This window comes from Coloeus monedula (assembly GCF_965178545.1).
Source record: "Coloeus monedula genome assembly, chromosome: 9".
In the NCBI taxonomy this organism is placed as follows: Eukaryota; Metazoa; Chordata; class Aves; order Passeriformes; family Corvidae; genus Coloeus; species Coloeus monedula.
The window spans coordinates 30,308,349-30,332,189 of NC_138789.1; the positions used below are offsets into that span (position 1 = coordinate 30,308,349).

At 47.2% G+C, this 23,841-nt stretch overlaps 1 protein-coding gene across 2 annotated transcripts in view; it reads left to right on the forward strand.

Annotated features, from left to right (window-relative positions):
- Nucleotides 1–22,521, forward strand: part of ROR1 (receptor tyrosine kinase like orphan receptor 1) — a 146,565-nt gene extending 124,044 nt beyond the window's left edge. For both annotated transcript variants that reach the window (XM_082286702.1, XM_082286703.1), the window contains 5 exons: nt 10,333–10,460; nt 11,494–11,811; nt 12,631–12,876; nt 16,619–16,830; nt 19,648–22,521. In XM_082286702.1, the coding sequence (XP_082142828.1) occupies nt 10,333–10,460; nt 11,494–11,811; nt 12,631–12,876; nt 16,619–16,830; nt 19,648–21,072 (2,329 nt within the window). In that variant the 3' untranslated portion in view covers nt 21,073–22,521. The remainder of the gene's footprint in view (nt 1–10,332; nt 10,461–11,493; nt 11,812–12,630; nt 12,877–16,618; nt 16,831–19,647) is intronic.
- The last annotated feature ends 1,320 nt before the right edge of the window (nt 22,522–23,841 follow it).

Consider the following 23,841-nt stretch of genomic DNA (forward strand, 5'->3'; position numbering starts at 1 on the left):
AATGTGCTTGTTGTGAGGGGTGAAAAGTGGGGTTTTTTCACCTTGAATACCAATTATTGGCTGTAAAAAGGCTGTGAAGGGACAGTGGTTTAGATGTTTTCTGCAAACTGCAAACAAACAATTTAAATTTGTAGTTTCAAACTGGTTTGCCTTGAAAAATTAGAAGTTTCCAACAAAAAAAAAAAAAAAAAAAGAGAAAAGGAAAAGAAAGAGAAAAAGGGGTTAGAATTTACTTAATAATTCTTTTAATGCAGCTTCCAGAAAACAGGCAGGAAGGTGTGTTGGAACATACTCACTCTTAAACAGGAGGAAAAGGCAGTAACTGCCTGCTTTTTTTCCTAAAAACTGAAGTTTTGGGAGGGATTTGTCCCATTTTTGAGTAGAAAAATGCCATTTTTACACAGTTCTTTCCTCTAAGCATGATTACCAGAATTTAGGGCTGATCTCAAGGCTGATCAAAATGTGCAAAATTGGGCTCTACATTTTGAATATTCCAGCCCTAGCTTCTGAAACAGGAGTGGTTTGGTCCCAGCGTGGTTCTGGAGTGTGGCTGCTTCACTCAGGTCTCTGCAGCCCCCGGAGAGAGGGAAAATGTTTTGAAGGAAAACAAAAAGGTTCTCTGCCCGTGCCTTATCCCATTTCCATGAGGGCACGGAGGGACAGCTCTTCATTTCCACTGGAGCAGCTTTTCCCTGTGTTTGTTGTCTTAAGAAGGAGTTTCTTATCTCCACAAGGATCTTTTCCACAGCCCATTCCCAGTCTGATACCAGTGGTGATGCCCTTTAAAGCCCTGGCAATTCCCAGCTGAGGAATCCGTGTCGCTGGCAGGGGCTGGATTTATGATGGACCTGCAGTTTTTGTGAACTCCCAATGTTTTCACAGTTGTTAGGCTTGACCAACTAATTCAGTGAGAGCAGCTGCTTCAAAAGGGTTTGGATTTAGCCCCAGCCCAAGTTTGCTCCTAAACCCGACAGTCCCAGACTGCTGGGGAAAGCGCCGTGTTCCCACCCGGGCCTAACTCCTAGGAAGGTTCTTGAGGAAAACATGCTGCATTTTGTTAAAGGACTCTGGAATTTCACAGAGCCATTGGATAATTTAGGTTGGAAAAGCCCTCTGAGATCAAGTCCAGCCATCCCCAGCACTGCCAAGGCCACCACTGGCCTGTGGCCCCAAGAGCCGCATCCACAGGGATTTTAAATCCCTCACGGGATGGGGACTCCACCACTGCCCCAATTCCAATGCCTGATCGCCCTTTCCATGAAAAAACTTCCCAATATCCGACCTAAACCTCTGCTGGCACAACTTGAGGCCGTTTCCTCTCATCCTGTTCTCTGGGAGCAGAGCCCCACCTCGCCCGGGCTGCCCCCTCCTGTCAGGGAGATCTTTTTATCTGTGAAATAAAAAGAGAATTAAAGCAGCCAATTTTGGTAAGTTCGAGCTTAGTGTTATTTTTGCAGCAATTGTGGACTCCCTTTATTGATGGGTGCAAATTTGTGGTCGAATAATAGCTGAAACAAGCTAACATTATAGGTATTATTTTTAATTAACTTGTGCTGAGGCATGTGTTTCACTTTTAATTCACGTGTCAGCTTTGTGAAGTCTGTTTCTCATCATGCTTAAGGTTAAAATATTAGGTCACCAGAAGAAAGAACTATTTGAGGCACATAAGACAAATTAAATGTTAGGAGGAAGGAGAGGGGAGGGAGGAGTAGAAATAAAGCTGTGACTCCAGAAAATAAGGGAAAGCAGGAAGGAGTTAGGGAGAGATAAAATGAGCTGCAGAAAGCCTGAAACTCATTTTGTGGGGTTCAGTATTCCAGGTTTTTCTATCAGGTTGGGAGAGTTCAAAGCTGTATTTGCAGTGGCCTGACACCCAGGAAGGAGTGGGATGTTGCTTTCTGGAAAAACTGCCTCCCAGGCAAAGAAAATCTGCAATAGTTTTATCAGGGAATAAACCTGGTAATTGGTGGAGAATGGGAAGGTTGGATGTTCTTCCATAGGAGAGAAAGAAAAAAAATAAAGCTTAGGATGGAAAAATAGCTTGAAAATAATTTCCCATGTGATTTATTAATGCCATAAAAACCCACCATTTGCTTCACACTGAATGTTTCCATTTTTGATGTTCTCATGTATAAACGTGTGGTTTTCCCTCAGTATTCCAGAGGAGGTGACAATCCTCTTGCCAAGGTAGGAGTGTGTCACAAGGAGCAAGCAATTCCAAAACTTTCTTTTGCTTGAGCATTCCAAGTCTCAGCCAGGAATAAGCACTTGGGAGAGACAGGAATCACTGCAAAATTTAAAATGTTCCTTTCCCCTTACAAAAAAAAAAAAAAAAAAAAAGGACTCCTGACAAAAGAGATTTAATATGAGGCAAACAGAAAAGTGTTCCTTAAAACCTTGTTGTTGTTCCCATCCTCTTCCCACTGGGGTACAAAGCACCCTCGTGGTGCTGTTTCTCAATCCAGTGCTGCAGGGAGGACAGGAAAATATTTGGGAATAAAGCTTTTAATATGCAGATTGAGCCATTGGAAAGGTGGCTCAACCTTGGCTGCATTTCTTTCATATATATAAATGAATTTATTTTTTAAAATATGTCCCAGAAATTCACTTTCCTGTATGAGGGGGAGGAAATCTGTGAAGAAGATGCACAGTGCCATCCACAGTTTATTTAATTCCTCAAAGAAACCTGAGCAACCTCTGTACCTTCATGTGACTAAAAATGAAAAATTCCATATTTTTGGGGGGTTTTTCCCTGACTAGAGACTGACTCCAATCTCCAGCATGTCCTTGGTGATGGGATTTATCTGTGCATCTCCTGGCAGACACGGAGAGGCAGAAGGATGTGCTGTGCTCCCATTCCTACATGGAAAAACACTGGAAAAACACTTCATGCAGCACCAAGCAAATGTGGAGAGCTTTTCCCTATGGAGAAGAGTCTCCAGGGAATTTCAGCTTCCCAGTCCAACAGGTCCCTGAACGCTTTTTGTGCCTGTGAAAGCCATGAGATGTTTGAGGCCAGAGCTCCGTGGGATCTGGGGGCTGGATGGGAATTGTACAGAGCTGGGAATGGGGTTGATGGAGATGCATCCACCAGGCTGGAATAAACTCAGAGGGCACTCATAAAATGTGTGTTTTAGGAGGGATTTGTCCCATTTCTGAGTAGAAAACTGCCATTTTTACACAGTTCTTTCCTCAAAGCAGGATTTTCAGAATTTGGGGCTGGGCATCCTTCTCAAGTCTAAACAAAATGTGCAAAATTCAGCCCTAAATTCTGAATATTCCCTCCCAGCTAGGAGGGATTTGAACAAAAAATACTGAGGGATGTGGCCAAGCTCTTAAAGGAAGTCTCTTCCCTTTGCTTGTCTTGGTGCCCAGTGCCCGGTGTGTAGGACAGGGATGTGGATGGGATGTGCTCCAGCCCCATCCATCCCCTCCCAAGGCCCCTCAGACCAACAGCCAGGGGGTCTGGGATCACTCAGGGCAGAGCAGCTGCAGATTTATGGGGTGGAGCTGATGATCCTTCCATCCAAACCTCCTTATCTGGAGCTTGATTCCCGATGAGAGGTGGATAAGGGTGTGTGAGACCCCTGCGGCTGCGGGAGGCGATCCAGCAGGAGGGAGGGGATTTTCTGGGCAGCACAAAGCTCCGAGAGAGGAGGCAGCGTTGAGCACGTGTAATCTTATCCCTCTTGACTGCTCTACAAAAACATTTCACGTTTTTTCCCCCTCTGCATTTCGAAACTTGGCCGAGCCGACCTTCCAAACGTAACCTTAAAATAGCTCTGTCAAACAAAACATGAGTGCCAGAAGTTTCCTGCCATTCCCATAACTTCAAGCACATGATTTGCAGTTCATCCTGAATAACGATGTCAGAAATCTGCCAGGAAAGATCCAAACCCTGCTTCCAAGGTTGTTCCCTAACCAGCTGCAGCTGCTGAGCCACCCCAGCCTGCAGGGAATGCCCTTGGGCTTTGCAGGAGTTGTGTTAGCAAAGGGACGCTTCAGGTGTTCGGGAGGAGAAAACCATCTCTGGATCAGAATCTCAGGGCTGATTTATTGATTTTTGATCAATATTTGGCTCCATTTCGTGGCTCTAATGTGGCCCCAGTGCTAGTCTGGGCTCCCTGATGCCACCCCATTGCTAATCCCTTCAAACCAGCATCCCAAACCCACAGGAATTTTGGATTTTTTATCCATATCTGGATTGGAGGCATCATTGAAAGCAGCCATCAGTCTGAATAGTGAGGTAAGAACTAAGAAAAGCAATTCCTTAGGCAGATCTTATTTAATTATTGGTATTTTTTAATCACAGAGTCCTAGAATGGTTTGGGTTGGGGAGGACATTAAAGATAATCTTATTCCAACCCCTGCCATAAGCAGGGACACCTTCCACTATCTCTCATTATTATTATTATTATTATTATTATTATTATTATCCAGAGGTGCTGTGGGACTCTATAAATGTCATTCTGTCAAAGCACAGCATAATGAATTTTTTCCTTTTCTGCTTCTGCTTTCCCAGGGAGCCATTTCAACCCTGGCTGCCCCGTGCCTTTAAAGGGGTGTCAAACAGCAGTAGCTTTTATTCCCCAGAACTTTTCCCTATATTATGCAGTGATGTGGGAGTCTGGGCAGTTCTCTTCTTTTTGCAAAGTGAAATGCAGCCCTCACGTTGCTGAAATATTATCATGAACCAGAGCCAGCATGTTCCCATTTTCTAAGCAAGGCACAAGGGTTTTGCTCTTTGGAAAGTATGAGAGAATTTTATTCATCTGTTTGTTTTAAGGGAGACCTGCCAAGTCCAAACCCTTTCATTTCATCCCGTGCGAAGCTGGAACATGAGGTGGGAACAAAACAGAATTTACTGAACGATGTACAAATAATTTACCCAGAGAGGGGGCACTGGGTATGTGCATAGCCATGAAAATAATTAATTGATGCACCTAGTAATTAATGGCAAAGCTTCCCTGAGCGTGTTTCTTCTCTCAGCATCATTATGGACTCAACTCCCCTAAAGCAGCACCCTCCAGAACCCCGGGTTTAGGCTGGAAATTTGGAGGGGTGAGACTCTGGTGTTGAGCAGGAGCCTTTGGATGCAGCTCTGGAGAGGGACAGGAGTGTCCCCAGACCCAGGGTATCCCACTCCTGTCCTGCACTCCTGATTTTCCCTGCAAGAGAAGAGCAGAAAGCACTTGGTTGTCTGAACCAGGCACTGCCTTTTCCCATCAATCCATTTTTTTTCCCATCAGGACTCTGCTGTTGGATAGAAATTATTTAGATAAACAGCTCTGACTGGTTCAGTGTTATGCAAGGAGGTTGTTTTTTTTTAAAGCAAGACAAAATGCCTTTCACTTTGTCAGTGAAAAAAATGTCTGCACAGTCCTCACCCAGAGCCAAAACTCTTCCATCTCCACTTGGTACATCTGGGAGATAATCCAGCATTTATTTGCTTTTGCTCTTCAGTTTGGTTAATTCCCATAAATCAACTTCCTCTGCATTTACACCTTAATCCACGCTGGCTTTTGGGACACTCAAAGCATTTGGGACTTTGTCTTGCCTCGTTCTGTTCTCTCCTTTGGCCATTTCTGCTTAAGATATCCAAATTAGTCCTGTATTTATGATTCTTTCTTGAAAGGTACTCATTCAAATCCTTCTGAAAGCAAAAAGGGAAAGGAAAGGAAAGGAAAGGAAAGGAAAGGAAAGGAAAGGAAAGGAAAGGAAAGGAAAGGAAAGGAAAGGAAAGGAAAGGAAAGGAAAGGAAAGGAAAGGAAAGGAAAGGAAAGGAAAGGAAAGAGGAAAAAGGAAAGGGAGGAAGAAAGAAAGAAAGGAAGGAAAGGAAAGGAAGGAGAGAAAGAAAGAAAGAAAGGAAGGAGAGAAAGAAAGAAAGGAAGAAAAAGAAAGAAAGAAAAAGAAAGAAAGATCCATGGGGCGTGGTAGAAATGACCACACAATGACACCGTGTCTGGAATATGCATTTTTAATATATTGGATTGTAAAAATAAATCCAGCATGATCTCACGGGTTCAGTTTTTCTGTCAATATAGGAAATATTTCTAAATGAACTCACGTTAGAGCCTGGTTACAAAGCTTTGCTGAACCGAGTTCCTGGGCTCGTTGTTGGCATTTGCTGGAAATGTTGTTTAAATTGGGGCGATTTCTTGTAATTTAGGAAAAGACTGGCAAAGAAAATTCAGGATGTTGGGAGGTTTGACAGAGAACCCTGCAGAGATGGTTTGTGTTTAGGAACCAGTTGCAGAGGAGGTGGTACCACAGAGCCCCTCCAGGCTTAGTGGGAAGCAATAAAATAAATACTGCAAGCTGATGGTTAATGTTTCTCTGCTCTGCCTGCTTTGTGTGGGAATGCCCAAAAAGCTGCAGAGGCAGAAATTCTGCCCAGTTCCAGAAAGGTGCTGCACTGGGAAGTGGATCAGCCTCTGGATTCACTGGAGCCTCACGCCAGGAGCAGCTGAGATAAAGAGATGGAATCAGAGAATGGGATCTTAAAGAGATTTGGGCTGTGGACACCCTTCAAAGCTCTTTCTTCCTCGGTTTTCTGTGAACTGTGAGCAGTCAGATGCTCAAAGACACCTGAAGATGGTGTAAATTTAATCCTTGGTGCTATTATTACACCAAGCCAGAGGTATTGTCATGGGGGGAACTGCAGCGAGATCCAAAGGCAATGGGCAAGCTCCAAGATAAACATCCAGGCTGGAAATATTGAGAGAGTGAAACAGAAAACAGAGTGGAAACCAAATCTAAAAAGAAATCATCTTAAAGCCCTACAGTGCTGTATCATCTGTTGGTCACTCAAATCCAGCCCTTTGTCTTGTGCAGCTTCACCCAACACTGCCCAGGGCTTTGTGGGGTGCAGGCAGTGCAAGGAGCAGCACTGAGTTGTGGGGCAGCTCCCAGACCCCAAATCCTGTGCTGTGGTGAGGCTGGAATTGTTCCTGCAGGCTGCCATCCCTGTTTTCCACCTGCTGGCTGCTGCTCTCCCCACTTGAGCCAGAATTTGCACAAGGGATTAAGCCCATCCACAATCAGAAACGCCTCCAGGCTTGGACCGACTTCCAGTTCGTTAGGATTTAATCATTAGGATTTAAGCTGGTCTGTAAATGTTAACACATTCATTGCTGGATCAGACCTAATTTACATCCTGCCGGAGCCAGAGGGACCCTTCCTTTGGCGGGATCAGGATCAGCAAGCAGATACACATCCGAGAAGGGATGCGGTGATTCCTTACACAGAGCAGGTGAGGGATGCCAAACATGGACTGTGGGAAAGGAATGCGGGCTCAGCCTTGATCCCAAGAAACTGGAACTGTGTTTAAAGCCAAAAACTGATAATAGCTGTGTTTAAAGCCAAAAAACGATAGGTGTGTTTAAAACCAAAACCTGATCGCTGTGTTTGAAGCCAAACCTGATAATAGCTGAGCTCAAAGCCAAGGCGCTGCCAGGAGGCAGCAGGAGGTGGGGAATGTGTTTAAGATGCAGGAGCCCTTCATGCTTTCGTGGGTCCTGTGTCAGGCCAGGGCACTGGATCTGGATGGGTTTGGCTGGAATGTCTGGAAAGCAGAGGGTGATCACCTCGGCAGGCATCTGTTCAGTGGGAAAGGGTCTCGGAGAGCTGTGGCTGCACCCCAAAACCGCTCTGTTGTGGGGAGCAGCGGCTCAGGGAGCTGCTGGTCAAGAGAGGAACCTCCCGGCCCTTCTTTTGTCCCTGTGGCCCCCGGAGCAGCTCTGGGAGCAGAGTCCAGGGGACCACGGAGTGTCAGGGTCCTCCTGTCATACCCTGGTGCTCCTGTTCCTTTCATTTGTTTCACCCATCTGCCCCATTACGGAGCTGATTTCCAAAACAATCCTAAGTAGTTCCTGCTCCTTATGAGCTACTAATCTCCCGTTTTCCCTGTGTGAATTCCGCTGGATGCAGCCCCAGGGCAGAGCTGGTGGCATCCTGGTCCTTCCTCTTTACTCTAATCTTCCCCTCCTGAGATTATCTGCACATTATCCTGATTATCCTGCTCCTCAGGGCATTCCCAGCCAGGTGAGCTGGTGTCCCTGCTCACTCCCAGTCCTTGCTCCGCGTCCTTCCCTTCGAAGGGGAGCCTTTCTAGAGTGAAATTCCATAATAAATTTAGCCTGGAGCAAAGGAGGCTCAGGGGGGACCTTGTGGCTCTGCACAAGTCCCTGACAGGAGGGGGCAGCCGGGGGGGTCGGGCTCTGCTTGCAGGGAACAGGGACAGGAGGAGAGGGAACGGCCTCAGGCTGGGCCAGGGGAGGCTCAGAGTGGACATTGGGAAATCTGCTTTACAGAAAAGGTGCTCAGACATTGGCACAGTGCTGAGTCCCCATCCCTGAAGGGATTTAAAATCCCTGTGGATGTGGCTCTTGGGGACATAGGGCAGTGGTGGCCTTGGCAATGCTGGGGGATGGTTGGACTCGATCTTAGCGGGCTTTTCCAACCTTAAAGGATTTTATGGTGCTATAATGATATAAAAATTATAAATGATTAATTAATGATATCCTATCTGAGCATTTAGTGATGAGGAGATGAACTGAACCCCAGAGCCTGCAGTTGCTGTTGGGGTTTTTTCAGCTCAGGTTTCAGCTTTTCTGTTCAAGAACCAACAGAAGAAAAATATTTTCACCAGAGCTGGTTCCATGCAGGAACCCAAGGATGTGGTTGAGTGTCCCTGCTTGCATCTCAGGGTTTCTTTGTCGTCTGAACACCTGAGGCACCTCAACCTTCCCTCGGGCTGTTGTTAATGAAGGGTTTAATTGGCAGTTCAAGGCCGTGCTTTTGCAACCCAGCTTCCAGTGTGCTTGGGAACATCTTGGAACCATCATCCAGTGAAACCTGGACCCTTTCCCACTGATTTCCCCATGGTGGGATGTCCATGGAGGAGGTTTCCGTCTCTCCCACCCCTCTTCCCACCCCTTCGTCTTCACACTCATAAATTATGCGCTTAATCCCTGGGGATTGGCTTCTCCCCGTGAACGCTGCGTGAATCCCGGGACGCTGCTCTGGTAGCCCGGCAGTGCCCGGAGGTGTCTGGGGTGCCCTGGAAGGCGATCCCAGCGCTTCTTCCCACTAATCCCATTAGCTGGCGCTGGCCGCGGTGACAGGGCACTGGGAGCGGCCCTGGCTCTCTAAGGCAGCACACAATGAACGGGCGACTTCAAAGAGCCCCCATGGAATTTGCATTTCCAAGCTCTCACAGCCAAGGTCTTCAGGAGGGGATGAAAGTGGCTTTTGTTAAATTTAATGGCAGTGTTGATTAAAAAAAGCTCTGATTTTTCCCTTATTAAGGCGTAGTGTGATTCCACTGTTGGGCTTTCGGCGTCTGGGGGAGGGAGAATTCCACACACAAAGGAAGTAACCTGTTCCCTACCCGGCTGTCATCATCCCTAGGGATATTCCAGTATCATTTATCCGAATTTGAGAGCCATAGAGGAGCTGTCCGGGCTGGGCATGAATAACAAAGAAAATATCAGCAAATTTTCATTAAGCACCTCCTTTTCCTGGGACCTCAGCAGAGCTGAGGTGTCTGTCCAGAAAATCCATCCCGAAAATCTCAGTGCAAAATATAGGAGTTTAAAGGGCTGATTCATGCAGTTGGGATTTCAGGGATCGTGTACTAAAACCCCTCCTCCAAACCCCCCAAAAACTCCCTGTTCACTGCTGATTATTCAAAATACCCAGGGACTGCCCTGGTCTTCAGAGCTTCAGTAATTTCCTTTCCTTGCTTTGTTTGAAGAACATTGGCAAATAATTTCCCATCTGGATTTCTGTATTAAATATCTCCTATATTGCCTAAAAGAAAGCACCTAATGAAAGAAATGTGTCTGTTGAACTCCTGTCTCAGCTTTGGGTCTGTCTTAGCACTAAATGTTACCACACATGGAAGATTGAGCAAACATTTCCTCTTTCCAGGGTATCGGTGCTGGCAGAGGTTGGATTTTCTATATAAACTTTAAATTCTGCTTGCGTGACTCTTCCTGCTGTGTTTATCAATATTAAGGAGGAGCTTGGTTCAAAAATAGAAAACTATGTGTTAGCTGCTTTAAATAAATATAAATCCCATTTTTCCAGGCCGTTTATATTTCTCTTCTAATCAAGGCTGGGTGTAGGTCTGAGCAGAGCCTTGAGAGCACTCATTTCATACAACATCCATGTGTATTTTGGCTAAGCTGAAACGCCTCTTTTTACCAGGCAGATGAAGGGGGTGTATTTAAACAAACAAACATTCAAGATCTTGTCTAATAGAAGGAAATAATCCTGATTGTTTTCAATATTTTACAGTCACAACTTTATGTTTCTGGCTGATTTCAGGGATGAGTATGAGGAGGATGGGTTTTGCCAGCCTTACAGGGGCATCGCCTGCGCCCGCTTCATTGGGAACAGAACCATCTACATGGAGTCCTTGCACATGCAGGGGGAGATAGAAAATCAGATTACAGGTGGGTAGAAACACCTTGGCAGCTTCCCCACTGAGCTGTCTGCTCCCAAAAAGCTGCTGGAGTTTTATAAACAGTAACATTATTTTTCTTTGGGCTTTATTCCCTCTTGCCACCAGCTCGTCCGGGTGTCTCTGCTGCTCCAGCTGCCCCCAGAACACCAAAAAAAATGATTTTTCAAGGAGAAGGGGCTGTGTGTTTACAGCCCCTGGGAGACTCAGGGCTGCTGTTATCCCAGCAAGTTTTGAAAGCAAAGGGGGGCCCGCCTTAGTTGATTTTAGGTGCCTGGAATAATTTAGGTGCTGGGAAAGGCTGCATAAATAATCCAGCAGGTAGAGGTTTTCCTTTGGATTTAGGGAAGAACCAGTTACCATTATTTTTGAGGGATGTGGTGATGGGGTTGCTGAATTCACAGACATCATAGATATCATGATATTCTCTAGTTTTTATATAAATTAACTTGGCCTGATCCTCGCCCTGGTAAGCATCTCTATATTCAGATTTTTTTCCTTGCTGTCAGAATATCCCAAATTTCTCTTCTCCCTTTGTCCCCAAATACTGTCAGCATTGCAAAAAAAGGCTTCTTCATTGCCCCAACAAAGGCAATGTGCAGCTACCAGTTCATAATCTTCCAGCATTTCGTTAGAAAAGTTATTTGGGATTGTATGAAAGTTGTCACCTTCCACGAGGGAACCGGTGCTGTCACCCTGCAGGAATTTGGGGTTTACCTGTTGGGCTTCCAAATACTACATGAATTTGTAAATTATTCTAAGTTATTTGGGAGGAAAAAAAGGAATAATTAAAGGAATAATTAAGTTTAGGGGTTGGGTAATGATCTTAGCATTAATCCCATGTTGAAAACCTGATGTGTTTTCCTTGTCAGTGGAATCAGCATCGTTAATGACTTCCAGTGTAATTAGTGCTGTGCATTCCTGTTCATCACCTGAACAGCTGCAGTGGGAAGTGAGGGTTACACTGGGAAGGCAACAGCACGGGAATAACATTCCCAAATCAAATCCTTGTGTGTGTTTTCCAGCTGCCTTCACCATGATCGGCACCTCCAGCCATTTGTCGGACAAGTGCTCCCAGTTCGCCATCCCTTCCCTGTGCCACTACGCCTTCCCCTACTGTGATGAGACCTCCTCGGCTCCCAAACCTCGGGATCTGTGCCGGGATGAGTGTGAGATCCTGGAAAACGTCCTGTGCCAGACCGAGTACATTTTTGCCAGGTCTAATCCCATGATCCTGATGAGGTTGAAGCTGCCCAACTGCGAAGATCTGCCCCAGCCCGACAGCCCCGAGGCTGTCAACTGTATCCGGATTGGGATTCCAATGGCTGATCCCATAAATAAAAGTAAGTGAAAAATGTCTGTTTCTCCATGGAAAAGGTACTGCTGTGCCAAGATTGGCTGGAAGGGCTCGTGCATCCCAGCTGGAGCCAGTGCTGGGCTTTGACAGCTCTCAGGTGAATTTCCCAGCACCAGCATTTCCCCCAGCTTGTCCAGAAGGGGTGGGAATTCTGAAGGATTTTTTCAGGAATTCTGAAGGATTTTTCTGGGTCTTTTCTAGTTAATACGGGATAGAAAACTATGGAGTGTAAGCATTTGGATGCTGAGGAACATGGGTGGCTTCATCCTCCCTGCCTCCTTCATCTTCTTCCCACCTCAGCCTCACATGCTCCAGCAGCACCACGGCTGCAGTGGAGGGATGCTTGTCAGGAGGAACATTTGTAGGGCTGGATCCATGGCTGTCCTGCCTAAGCCAGCCTAATTTTAGGCTCTGACTAAGCCCACTCTTTGATCAGGCTGGGCTGCAGCCTGTTCCAAACACTTCCACATCTGAACAGTCAAATATAAAACATGGCTCCCACAAGTTCTCCACCTTCCTACGAAAATAAGGGCTGCAGTTCAGGTTCCCACTGGAGTTTTGACTTCCTTTGTGTATCCTATATTAAAAATGCTTGGCAGAAGCTCTTTTCATTCCAGGAGCATAAGCTTTAAATCCTCCCAGGAATGCGAATGCAAAGCAGGCCCAGCCTTGCAGCCGCAGCAAACTGGGAGCCCACGCTCCCCAACTGGGCCAGCAGGAGTTTGCTGGGAGATGCCAACAGCTCATCCCCGTGGATGCTGCATCCACCACCAACCGTGGCTTTGGCTTTTGGTTGTCTTTGCAGATCACAAGTGCTACAACAGCACGGGCGTGGATTACCGGGGCACGGTGAGCGTGACGCGCTCGGGGCGGCAGTGCCAGCCCTGGAACTCGCAGTACCCCCACACCCACACCTTCACTGCTGCCAGGTACCCCGAGCTCAACGGGGGCCACTCCTACTGCAGGAACCCTGGAAACCAGAAGGATGCCCCGTGGTGCTTCACCTTGGATGAGAACTTCAAGTCGGAGCTCTGTGATGTCCCGGCCTGCGGTAATGCCTGACCCGGGTTGGGTTTGAGCTGGGGGCAAAAAGGGGAAGGGTTTGGTCACATCGTGGGAGAAAAGTGCACAAAGTGTCTTCTGTAAATCCCTAATAACAGAGGTGCAGGAAAGGCTGGCTGGCCCTGCTCTGAGGAGACCTTTGAGCACTTGCTGCCCCTGCAGTGACAAAGTGGTGGCATGAAAATAATTTCCTGGGGAATGGCTGTGCACTGCCAGCTCAAGTGTTCCTGACTTTCCAGGTTGTTGTTCCAATCAATACAACTCTTTAGGCCAAATTAAATCGTAGAAACATAGAAATGTTTAGGTTGGAAAAGCCCTCCGAGGTCATCAAGTCCAACCACCCCCAGCACTGCCAAGGCCACCACTGACCCTCGTCCCCAAGTGCCACATCCACACGGCTGTTAAATCCCTTTTTAAGACCCCACCACTGCCCTGGGCAGCTGTGCCAGGACCAGACACTCCTTTCAGTGAAGAAATTTTCCCTGCTGTCCACCCTGCCCCTGCCCTGGCCCAGCCTGAGGCCGTTCCCTCTCCTCCTGTCCCTGTTCCCTGCGAGCAGAGCCCGACCCCCCCGGCTGCCCCCTCCTGTCAGGGACTTGTGCAGAGCCACAAGGTCCCCCCTGAGCCTCCTTTGCTCCAGCCTGAGCCCCTTTCCCAGCTCCCTCAGCTGCTCCAGCCCCTTCCCCAGCTCCGTTCCCTTCCCTGGACACGCTCCAGCCCCTCCATGGCTTTCTTCTTGTGAGGGGCCCAAAAACAGGGAGAGGGTTTGAGATGCACATGATAGAGCCCAGACTGTCTGCCTTCCCCCTCATCTACCCTTTCAGTAAGAACATAATTTAGATCCCATTTTGGCATCGATTCCCATCTTTCCATTAATTGAAAAAGACTTTGGAGCAGACTCAGAACATGTCTCACTGCAGGAATGTTCATAACCATAACCAGAAAAAATTTAATTTGGTTCTGGCTATGGAGCAGGGACATCAAAGGTATCTCCTTTCCAAGGGGAAAGGTAAATGTTACTGTGACAGCTTGAAGGGCAACATGAAATTTTGTGTGAAACTTTGAATTTCCATAACATTTCTGAGTGCATTTCTGGCATGTCCATGCAAATAGCTGCATTTTTTCTTGGCCTGTTATCAATATTGTTATTTCTACATGCAGATAAAACAATCAGGACCCATTTGTTCAGGTCTTCCACTTGCTTCCCCTGGGTCTCTGAAAAGCAGAATCAAATGAGAGCTGAGTCTCCCTTTTTGTTCATTTTGCAAACCCTAAATGCAGCCAGGGCAGTTCTGTAAACACAAACTTCAGCTGCAGCTCAGAGCACCTGGCAATGTCACCTCTGTTTTTTAAACAAGGCCTGAGCTGTGTTGGCAGTGCTGGTTTAAGAGTTGGACTTGCTGATCTCTGAGAGCTTTTCCAACCTCAACAATTCTGTGATTTCCCCCACACTTTTTGAGTCCTGTATCTCTTCTGCTGTTATTTCAACAGAAATAACCAAAAACTATTCTGAATATTCTTGTGCCAGTCCCCTCTAGATGGGCTCTGAGATGCCAAGCCGGCCTCAGGCTCCTGATCTGGGATACCAGGACACTTTTGGAGCCTAAGTCTCTGATTTTCAAGCTTTGCTTGATAATAACTGAGATAGGGGCTGCCCTGGAGAATTCCTGACAAAGGTTTTAATTGCCAAAACCTCTCACTGCTGCCTTAAATGGTACCCGTTGTTCCGTGGCTTTATTATTCTAACTACAGACAGAGCTGGGTCAGGTGAGCAGTAATTGAATTGTTAAGTGCTAATCTGCATATTAAAACCAGAATACTGTGTGGGACTCCCATTCTGCCGGTTTTGCACTGGCTGAAAGAGCCATTTGAGGCCCAGTTTAATCAGTATTGTGCATTCTGCCTCACCAGGACATGCCTAGATGGGAAATGGATTTAATTAGGGTGGCTCCCAAGAAGCCCATTAACCTAATGAGGCTTCACTGCGGGGGGGCTGCTACTTAATAAGAATAATAATTGCCTTTGACTGGAATAGCTCAGGTGATGAACTGGTGCCCAGGTCTCCCTCTGCCTCGTGCTGCTGCTTTCTTTTCCTTTCTTCAACTGTATCTCACAAGCTGTGAGAGATTTGTTTCATCAAAGTTTGTCAGCCTGATTGCGGGAAGATGTGAAACACGGCGTAATTCGAGCATGAGGCTTAGCAAAGCCAAGCCTAAGACGGTTTGGAAGGACAGGGGAAGGGCAGTGTGTGAATCCCTGCCTCTCTGGGAACAGGGAAAATGTCATGGGGACGGTGCTTTAGTCATCTCCTGTTTCCCAAAGGCTGTAGGAATATTTGGGATACCTCCCCTCTCAATTAAAAACCCAATGGCACGACTTAATCTGAAAGGAATGATCAGAGAGGAGCGTGGGGGGAGCAGAGGACAGTGTGAGCCTGAAAGAGGAGAGGGGTTATGCAAAGTGCCATGCAGAACCATTTGAACTTTGCCTCTGCCACAATTTGAGTCAAGCCCAAGCTCCAGATCAAGTTCATGTTTAATGAAGTGCATAAAAGAGATCTGTGTGGGCCGCTAAGCACTTGTACAAATCCAGCCTGGAAAACACAGACAAACAAACTGGAGTGACCCTGCAGGGATAATAAAACATCCCCCGTCCTCCCAGACTCCCTAAGGCTGCCTCAGGCATTGCCAATGCCCTCGGAAGCAGCCAGGGCGGCCTGGGCTCCCGGGATCCTCCAAGTTCCCCTGTAGTGAGTGTGTTAATCCGGGTGTAATTCCAGCCTAAACCTTGGGAATGCTCCTGGGAAATGGCAGAGCAGGGCAGGCGGCAGTGTCGCTGTGCCCGGAGCACTCAGGATGGAGGATCTGTCCTTCTGCCCGAGCTCCTCCAGAGCCTCTCCCCTCTCCTGCTGCTTTTCCCTCCGAGCAGCGTTCCCTGGGAAGCCAGAGCCAGCCAGAGGGATGCAGTGCTGGATATCCTAGGCAATGGCAAAGAGGGGATCATGTTCCTAAAATTAATGGCTGGGAAGAGCCCTGGGAGGGAGCAAGGATTGCAGGGAGCCTTTGGACTGTGTTACACCATCCTCCATCCCAGCTCTTCTGGATCCTTCCTTTTCACCGCTGCTCCAGCTTCCCTGGTGCTGTTCTGCTTGTAGGGAGCTGTTCTTTTTTTCACTTCATCTCCTCATATCCATTCCTTTTTGCTGGAAAGGGATTGGTAAGGCAATCCCTTTAAAGGGAGGCAGCTCCCAGAGTGTTCTCCTTTAAATTGTCTTAAATCAAGACACAAAATAAGGAGTTTGTGTTCCCACCAGAGCTTTTCTTGGAAACATAGAATGGCCTGGCATGGAAGGGACCTTCAAAATCATTTAGCTCCAACTCCCTGCCATGGGAAGGGGCACCTCCCACAAGCTTCTTCCATAAGGTGTTCTAGAAATTCACTTTTCTGTGGATCTGTGTTAGGCCATGACTTCATTTCACCCCAAGCAAAGTCCACCTCACATCATTTCACTGTTTCCTGCCCATCAGTACCTTTGACCTTACAGGGACAGTTTGTTACTCCACTAAATAATTCTTTCTTTTAATATTAATAAAATGAATCAGCATTCAAGGTGGATTTCAGCAAGATAAAATGGATGTTTTATTCTTTTTAACACTTCTAGTTGGCCCAGGGATGTGTTTGTCTCTGTGGGATGCTTCATTCATGGTTGGTTTTTTTTCTTTCTGAACCAGATTACAAGGATTCCAAGGAAAAGAATAAAATGGAAATCCTGTACATCCTGGTGCCAAGTGTTACCATTCCCCTGGCCATAGCCTTGCTCTTCTTCTTCATCTGCATCTGTCGCAACAACCAGAAATCCTCATCCCCTCCGGTCCAGAGGCAGCCGAAGCACGTCCGGGGGCAGAACGTGGAGATGTCCATGCTCAACGCCTACAAGCCAAAGGTAATCCCAGATTTCTGCCTCCACACTCGCTGTCTCCACAGGCAGGGAAGGAAATGTGTCAAACAACTCAGCACTGAAATATTCAGGTGGTTTCCAGCCTGTGATTTCTGTGATTTTTGTGAGGGTTTTCTCAGCAGCAGCAGCAGCGTGTGCTGGACCAAGGGGGTAATTCCCTGTGTGTCCATGTCCCTGGAGAAATGATGGAGTTTTTGTGTGATAAAGCAAGGAACCCCTTCCTGAAGCATCTCTTAGAACATCTCATTTAAGTGAAAGAGTAATGTAGGTAAAGATGTGATTCAGCATTTCCCCAGGAGAGCTTCTCATGGCTCTGCTCTGTTCATCTGTCACCTTTCGCTCAGCTGACATCACTTCTGGAAAGATTTGTTCCTTGCTTTTTCAGGTTTATCCTTTCAGTTAAAAGGAGAAATGACCAAAACAGCCCCAAAGCTCTGCCTGCAGCTCTGGCCAGCCCAGCTCCTGTTTGGCTTCACCACAGCCCACATTCAGGAAGAATTTTTAAAAATCATTTAGATTTAAGTACGATCAACCTCGTGCTCCTGATTTCCTGAGTGGGACGTGCAGACCTGGCTGTGTCACCCAGGGCAGGGCTGGAAGTTCCTCCTGCCATCCACAGGCACAGGAATGCCCTGGAAGAGCATTTCCCTTGTGTTTCACACCATGCCAAGGCTCTTGATCCTTGTGGGTCCCTTCCAACTCAGGATATTTTCTGGCTCTTCAAGAACTTGATGGGTTTTGTTCTTTTGAAGCACTTCAGAGAGAAAATCTCTGTCTCAGTCCCACACACACTGGCCTGGTGATTTTATCTTCCTTCTCCTTGGAAGTTCCCAATTCCAACTTTCCTGTAAAGCTTGGAGTAACTTTATCTCAAAATGTTGGCAGCAGTGCAAAAAACATTTAACAAGTCAGTGTCCAAACCACATCTTGCATCCAGCCTCCTGGAATATTTTGTTAAATTTGGGATTGCTTCTTGCTCCCTGTTCTGCTGGGAATTTGGGGTGCAATCCTGGCTAAACTGGAGATAATGGGAATCTCAGCATCCTTTTATTGAGGATGCAATTCCCACCTTTCCTGCTGGCACACACAGCACAGGGAAGCAGAAATGCCTGGAAATTGTTGAAAATACTGACCATTCTCCTTCCTTTCAATTTGCAAGTCATGTGCTGCAAGAATATTTTCATTTTATTTCTGCTAATTCGGGATTTTCCCACTGGGAAAGCCAGCTCACCCCGTCCGCAGTGTTTTGATGGCCTTTCTAACAATATTTTCAAGGAAAGGAAGTGGAATCCTATTTTTAAATCACGTAGCCAGCTATGATGTCAGCTTTGGGTGAAAACAAATTTAAGCTTCAAGCTCCCACTGAGGCACTTGTTTGCTTGGATAAACAGGAATGTTAGCATTTCCTCCAGTTTTAAGGGGTTTTAATTGCCTTCAGAAATATAATAAATTAAGGATGTCTTGTCATGGAGCTGAAGAAGAGGTGGAAGGGGTGGGTTTCCCTCTCCCTTTCCCCTGACCTGCTGCGTCTTGTGTATTTTACACTTCCCTACCTTTCGGACACCCATGTGTGACAAATACTTGTCAAACAAAAGCCGAGCAGATTTACAACTGCTTCACTCTGAACGAGCCCTTCCTGCCAAAACTTTATGACTTCATTTTCTTCCCCAGTTTTCCACTCTGTTGATTCAAACAGACGGACCCAGGCTCAGGTCAGACAGAGGTCATTTCACTTTCATTACTAAAATATAATTTACAATATGCCAGACCTAAACAAGTTTTAGCCTAAAGGATTTGGGTAATATAAACCATCTGTTCCTCAACAATATAGCTAATTTCCTGCCATCACTGGGCAGTCTACTGGGCTGCCTGCTTAAATGGCTGTATTATTATTATTATTATTATCATAATCATTATTATGATTATTAATGCAGTGTTTGTCTGAAAGTCAGAAGTGATCAATACAGTTAGAATTAATTCATGCTAAAAGGGCTTTTTTCTGTGATTATTTGAAATGTCAGTTCTTTTCCCACATTGCCACTGGAAAGCTGCCCTCGCATGATTTCAGGAATGCCAATGCCAATGTTTACACTCATTTACAGAACCTAGATCCCAAACTCATTAACCTTAAATTACTACCTGTGGCTTTACTGAGGGCCCTAAATGAGTGGGTTTGGGTGTTACAAGCACAAGTGGAAGTTGGGAATAATACGGGTTCTTTATGGCCCAGGAGTGAATATCTGCACTCTGAAGGGCAATAAATGTTTAAAAGGTTTGCTTTTCTCCTTTGGCCACTCTCGGGGTTTTAGGATGGAACAGAAATAGTGGGAACAGAAACAGGCTCTGCTGTACCTGGAAGGGTTAATAGCAAACTCAAGGCAGAATTGGCTACAAGGCCATGGTTTTAAAACAAAATAATTTTTTTCCTGCTAAAATTCCAGGCCCTGGCCCATAAAACACTTCAGCATGGACCTCTTAGAGCATGGGAATTGCCTCAATTCCTGAAATTAGTCACATTCAATTGGAAGTACAGAAATGCCCAAGGCCAAATGCCGAGATGCTGATGGCTCCTGTGTATATTTGGGTCCAGTTCTTGTTGTATCTGACCTCGTGGAGAGGATGGAAAGGAATTCTTTTTGTTACTTTTTGGAGCATGGTGATCCCGTTTGGATCCTGGTGTCCCTCGGGTGGGATCATTGCTCCTGTGCCCGTCTCCTTGGCTCCCACACATCCTGCACCAAGAGATTTCACTTAAAAAAGGCTGGTTTCGGTCCTGATGTGTTACTGGTGTTTCTCTCACAGAGTAAAGCCAAGGAGCTGCCCCTCTCTGCCGTTCGCTTCATGGAGGAGCTGGGGGAATGCGCTTTTGGCAAGATCTACAAGGGCCACCTCTACCTGCCGGGCATGGACCACGCCCAGCTCGTGGCCATCAAGACCCTGAAGGACTTTAACAACCCCCAGCAGTGGGCAGAATTCCAGCAGGAAGCGTCCCTCATGGCCGAGCTGCACCACCCCAACATCGTGTGCCTGCTGGGCGTGGTGACGCAGGAGCAGCCCGTGTGCCTCCTGTTCGAGTACATGAACCAGGGCGACCTGCACGAGTTCCTGGTCATGCGCTCGCCGCACTCCGACGTCGGCTGCAGCAGCGACGAGGACGGCACGGTCAAGTCCAGCCTGGACCACGGCGACTTCCTGCACATCGCGGTGCAGATCGCGGCCGGCATGGAGTACCTGGCCGGACACTTCTTCGTCCACAAGGACCTCGCCGCCCGCAACATCCTGATTGGGGAGCAGCTCCATGTGAAGATCTCCGACCTGGGGCTGTCCCGGGAGATCTACTCGGCCGATTATTACAGGGTGCAGAACAAGTCCCTGCTGCCCATCCGCTGGATGCCCCCCGAGGCCATCATGTACGGCAAGTTCTCCTCCGACTCGGACATTTGGTCCTTCGGAGTGGTTTTGTGGGAAATATTCAGCTTCGGCCTCCAGCCGTATTACGGATTCAGCAACCAGGAGGTGATCGAGATGATCCGGAAGCGCCAGCTGCTGCCGTGCTCCGAGGACTGTCCCCCCAGGATGTACAGCCTGATGACGGAGTGCTGGCATGACCTGCCCTCCCGCAGGCCGCGCTTCAAGGAGATCCACGCGCGGCTGCGCTCCTGGGAGGGCCTCTCCAGCCACACCAGCTCCACAACCCCCTCGGGCGGCAACGCCACCACCCAGACCACCTCCCTGAGCGCCAGCCCCGTCAGCAACCTCAGCAACCCCAGGTATCCCAACTACATGTTCCCGGCGCAGGGAATCCCCCAGGGCCAGATGGCGGGGTTCATGGGGCCGCCCTTACCTCAGAACCAGCGCTACATCCCCATCAACGGATACCCCATCCCGCCGGGATACGCCGCCTTCCCCGCCGCCCACTACCCCCCGCAGGGCCCTCCCCGCGTGATCCAGCACTGTCCCCCGCCCAAGAGCCGCTCCCCCAGCAGCGCCAGCGGCTCCACCAGCACGGGCCACGTCACCAGCTTGCCGTCGTCGGGATCCAACCAGGAAGCCAATATTCCCTTGCTATCCCACATGGCCATTCCCAGCCACCCGGCGGGGATGGGTATGACAGTGTTTGGCAATAAAACTCAAAAACCCTACAAAATTGACTCCAAGCAGTCCTCCCTGTTGGGAGACTCCAGCATCCACGGACCCAGCGACTCCATGATTTCGGCGGAATTGTAAATAGGCGAGGCCTTTGTAAATAGCGCTCTTGGCGACGCAGACTCGGAAGTGGTAGGAAAGATTTTTTTTCTATTCAAATATTTTATTAAAGATCCTTCTGGTTGTTGGACAGACATTGCAGCAAAGTGTCTTCTGTGAAGTTGCACTGCTCGCCAGGATGGGCAGGCACAACCAGACAGATCCTCGTGGTGGGAATCCTCAGCCTTGGCCACGTTTCTCCAAGTGCCACCAACAATTCAAAGAGGGAATTTGAGGGTTTTTTTTAAAATAAAAACATTTTATCCAACACTTTTTCACAGCTTTTTAAACCTCCGGCGTGGTTTAAATCACAGGAACTTTTTTTTAATACTGAAAACCATATTTTAATATTTGTCTCTTTTTTTAGGAGATGCAAAGATTCGGAGATCTGGGTGTGCAATTTCAGTGCCAATAGGGAAAATATCTGTAAATTTTGCAGTCGAGGGTTGTGTGTCAAATATGTGATCTGAGAGCTGAATAAATTACTTCAGGTGGGATTTTGGTCTTTGGTTTAGTCAGGAGTCTGAGCTCAGATTCAGACCAAAAAATGTCATTTATGAGACAGCACAAATGCTCGAGTTATCAGCTTGCAGTCTACAAACCTCATCTGCTGCTGGCTGCTAAGGACAGCTGGAGTTCTTAAGGAATTGCCTTAAAGGAAATGAAATTAAAGAGCTTTAATTTCAGAACCTGAATCAACTTCTTCAGAGCTAACATTTCATGATCTAGTCGCTCAAGCAGGAATTTATATCCTTTTGTTGCTATGCAACTGTGTAATGGAAAAGCGCCAAACCACAGTTTTGTATATGACAATCAGTTTTCCCAGGAATATTTATTGTGTCATTTCAGTGACTCTGACTCCAGTAACCCTGGAAAAAGGGAGACTCACATTCCATCAGGCAGCAAATCCATCGATAGCAATTGTGTCTAATAATGTGAATTAGTGCTGATTTTCCACTTAGAAATGCACCATTTGTGTCATTAAAATACCCATTCAGGTAGAACCAATCGAGATTCTTCATTTGAAACCACTTTAATGAGTTACACACGTGCTGTGTACGGTACATTTTCCACAGACTCTTTTTTTGTACTGAATAATATTTTTATTGTCCACAAAAACCAATCTTGTGCTCAGTTGACAATGTTGTATAATAGGACTTTATTTTTATCTTTTTGCACAAAAGTGTGATGATGTTTTTTGTACAGCAGAAGTGAAAATACATCTCTGCATTTTATATCTTGGGCTGTTTCTTTTGATTTTTACCCTGATGTAGATGTTCCTGAAATATATTATGGTGATACTCAGCCACTACCTTATACAAATATCTTTCTTTGTTTTCACTGCATGCGTTTAATCACTGTATTACTTGATGATTGAGTTATTAATTATGGGCATTTCAATTAGGCAAGCATGAAAAAAAATGTAATAACAAAGGCTATTTTATAATTGAGATACGTGCATTTTTGTATTTCACGTGCCAGAGATGATATTAAACACTGATTATTTTATGCTGCTGTTTATTAAAACATTGTTTTACCATAAACACGCCGGCATTTCCTCCATCCTGAAATGGCTGAAGGACATGGAATGATCTCCCTCCCCTGGCTCCCAGTTACCAGGGAAGCTGAGTTGGTATCAGCCAAGCATCCTAGGCTTTAATCAGGAATTAGGAATAACCTAATCCTTAAGGAGCAGCAGTGGGATCATAAAATATTCCCTCACACACTTTGTGGTTTTATGTTCAAACCACTCACGGCTCAGTTTGTGGTTTTTCCTTTATTTCAAAGCTGGGTCCTTAAGGTTAAAGTATTTTTAGATGTGAACCAGCTCTGAACGACACACCTGGAAAGCTTTGGAAGGACCTCTCCCTGCCCTGCCTCTCAGCAGGGAAAATCTGGGAATTCTGAGGCTGAAATCACAGTCTGGCCTCACACCTGATGCACAGGGAGGTAACACAGAGAGGCAGGAACTCCTCAGAGAGAGATGAGAGGGCAAAATCTAAAGAAACTGATGAGGTAATGTGGAAAATAAATGTTGCCAGAAATTACGGAATCACTCCTCAGGTGGGGATGCAGGCACAGGATGAAAGCTGCTTTTGTGGCAAACAAAGGGAGAGGGAATATTCCAGATGCTAAATCATGATCCCTTCTTTCTTCAAGGAGAGAGCACTGCCAAGGCTGTTGGAAATGTAGCAGTCTTGGCTGGATTGAGAAGCTCTGGAGGATTGGGATAAAACTCTGGATAAACACTGTTTACTGAGTGTTACAGCGGGGATACTGCAACGTGTATCAAACCAGGAGGCCCGTAGAAAGAAGTATATATGGAAAGATTGTTGGTGGATGTTTCAGAGATGTTTATTTCCCCAGCCATGGCCGGGGCTCTGCCGAGGGTCCCTCACAGTCCGGGCCGAGGGCCCCTCACAGTCCGGGCCCGAGGGTCCCTCACAGTCCGGGCCCGAGGGTCCCTCACAGTCCGGGCCCGAGGGCCCCTCACAGTCCGGGCCGAGGGTCCCTCACAGTCCGGGCCGAGGGTCCCTCACAGTCCGGGCCGAGGGTCCCTCACAGTCCGGGCCCGAGGGCCCCTCACAGTCCGGGCCGAGGGTCCCTCACAGTCCGGGCCGAGGGTCCCTCACAGTCCGGGCCGAGGGTCCCTCACAGTCCGGGCCCGAGGGTCCCTCACAGTCCGGGCCCGAGGGCCCCTCACAGTCCGGGCCGAGGGTCCCTCACAGTCCGGGCCGAGGAGCCCTCACA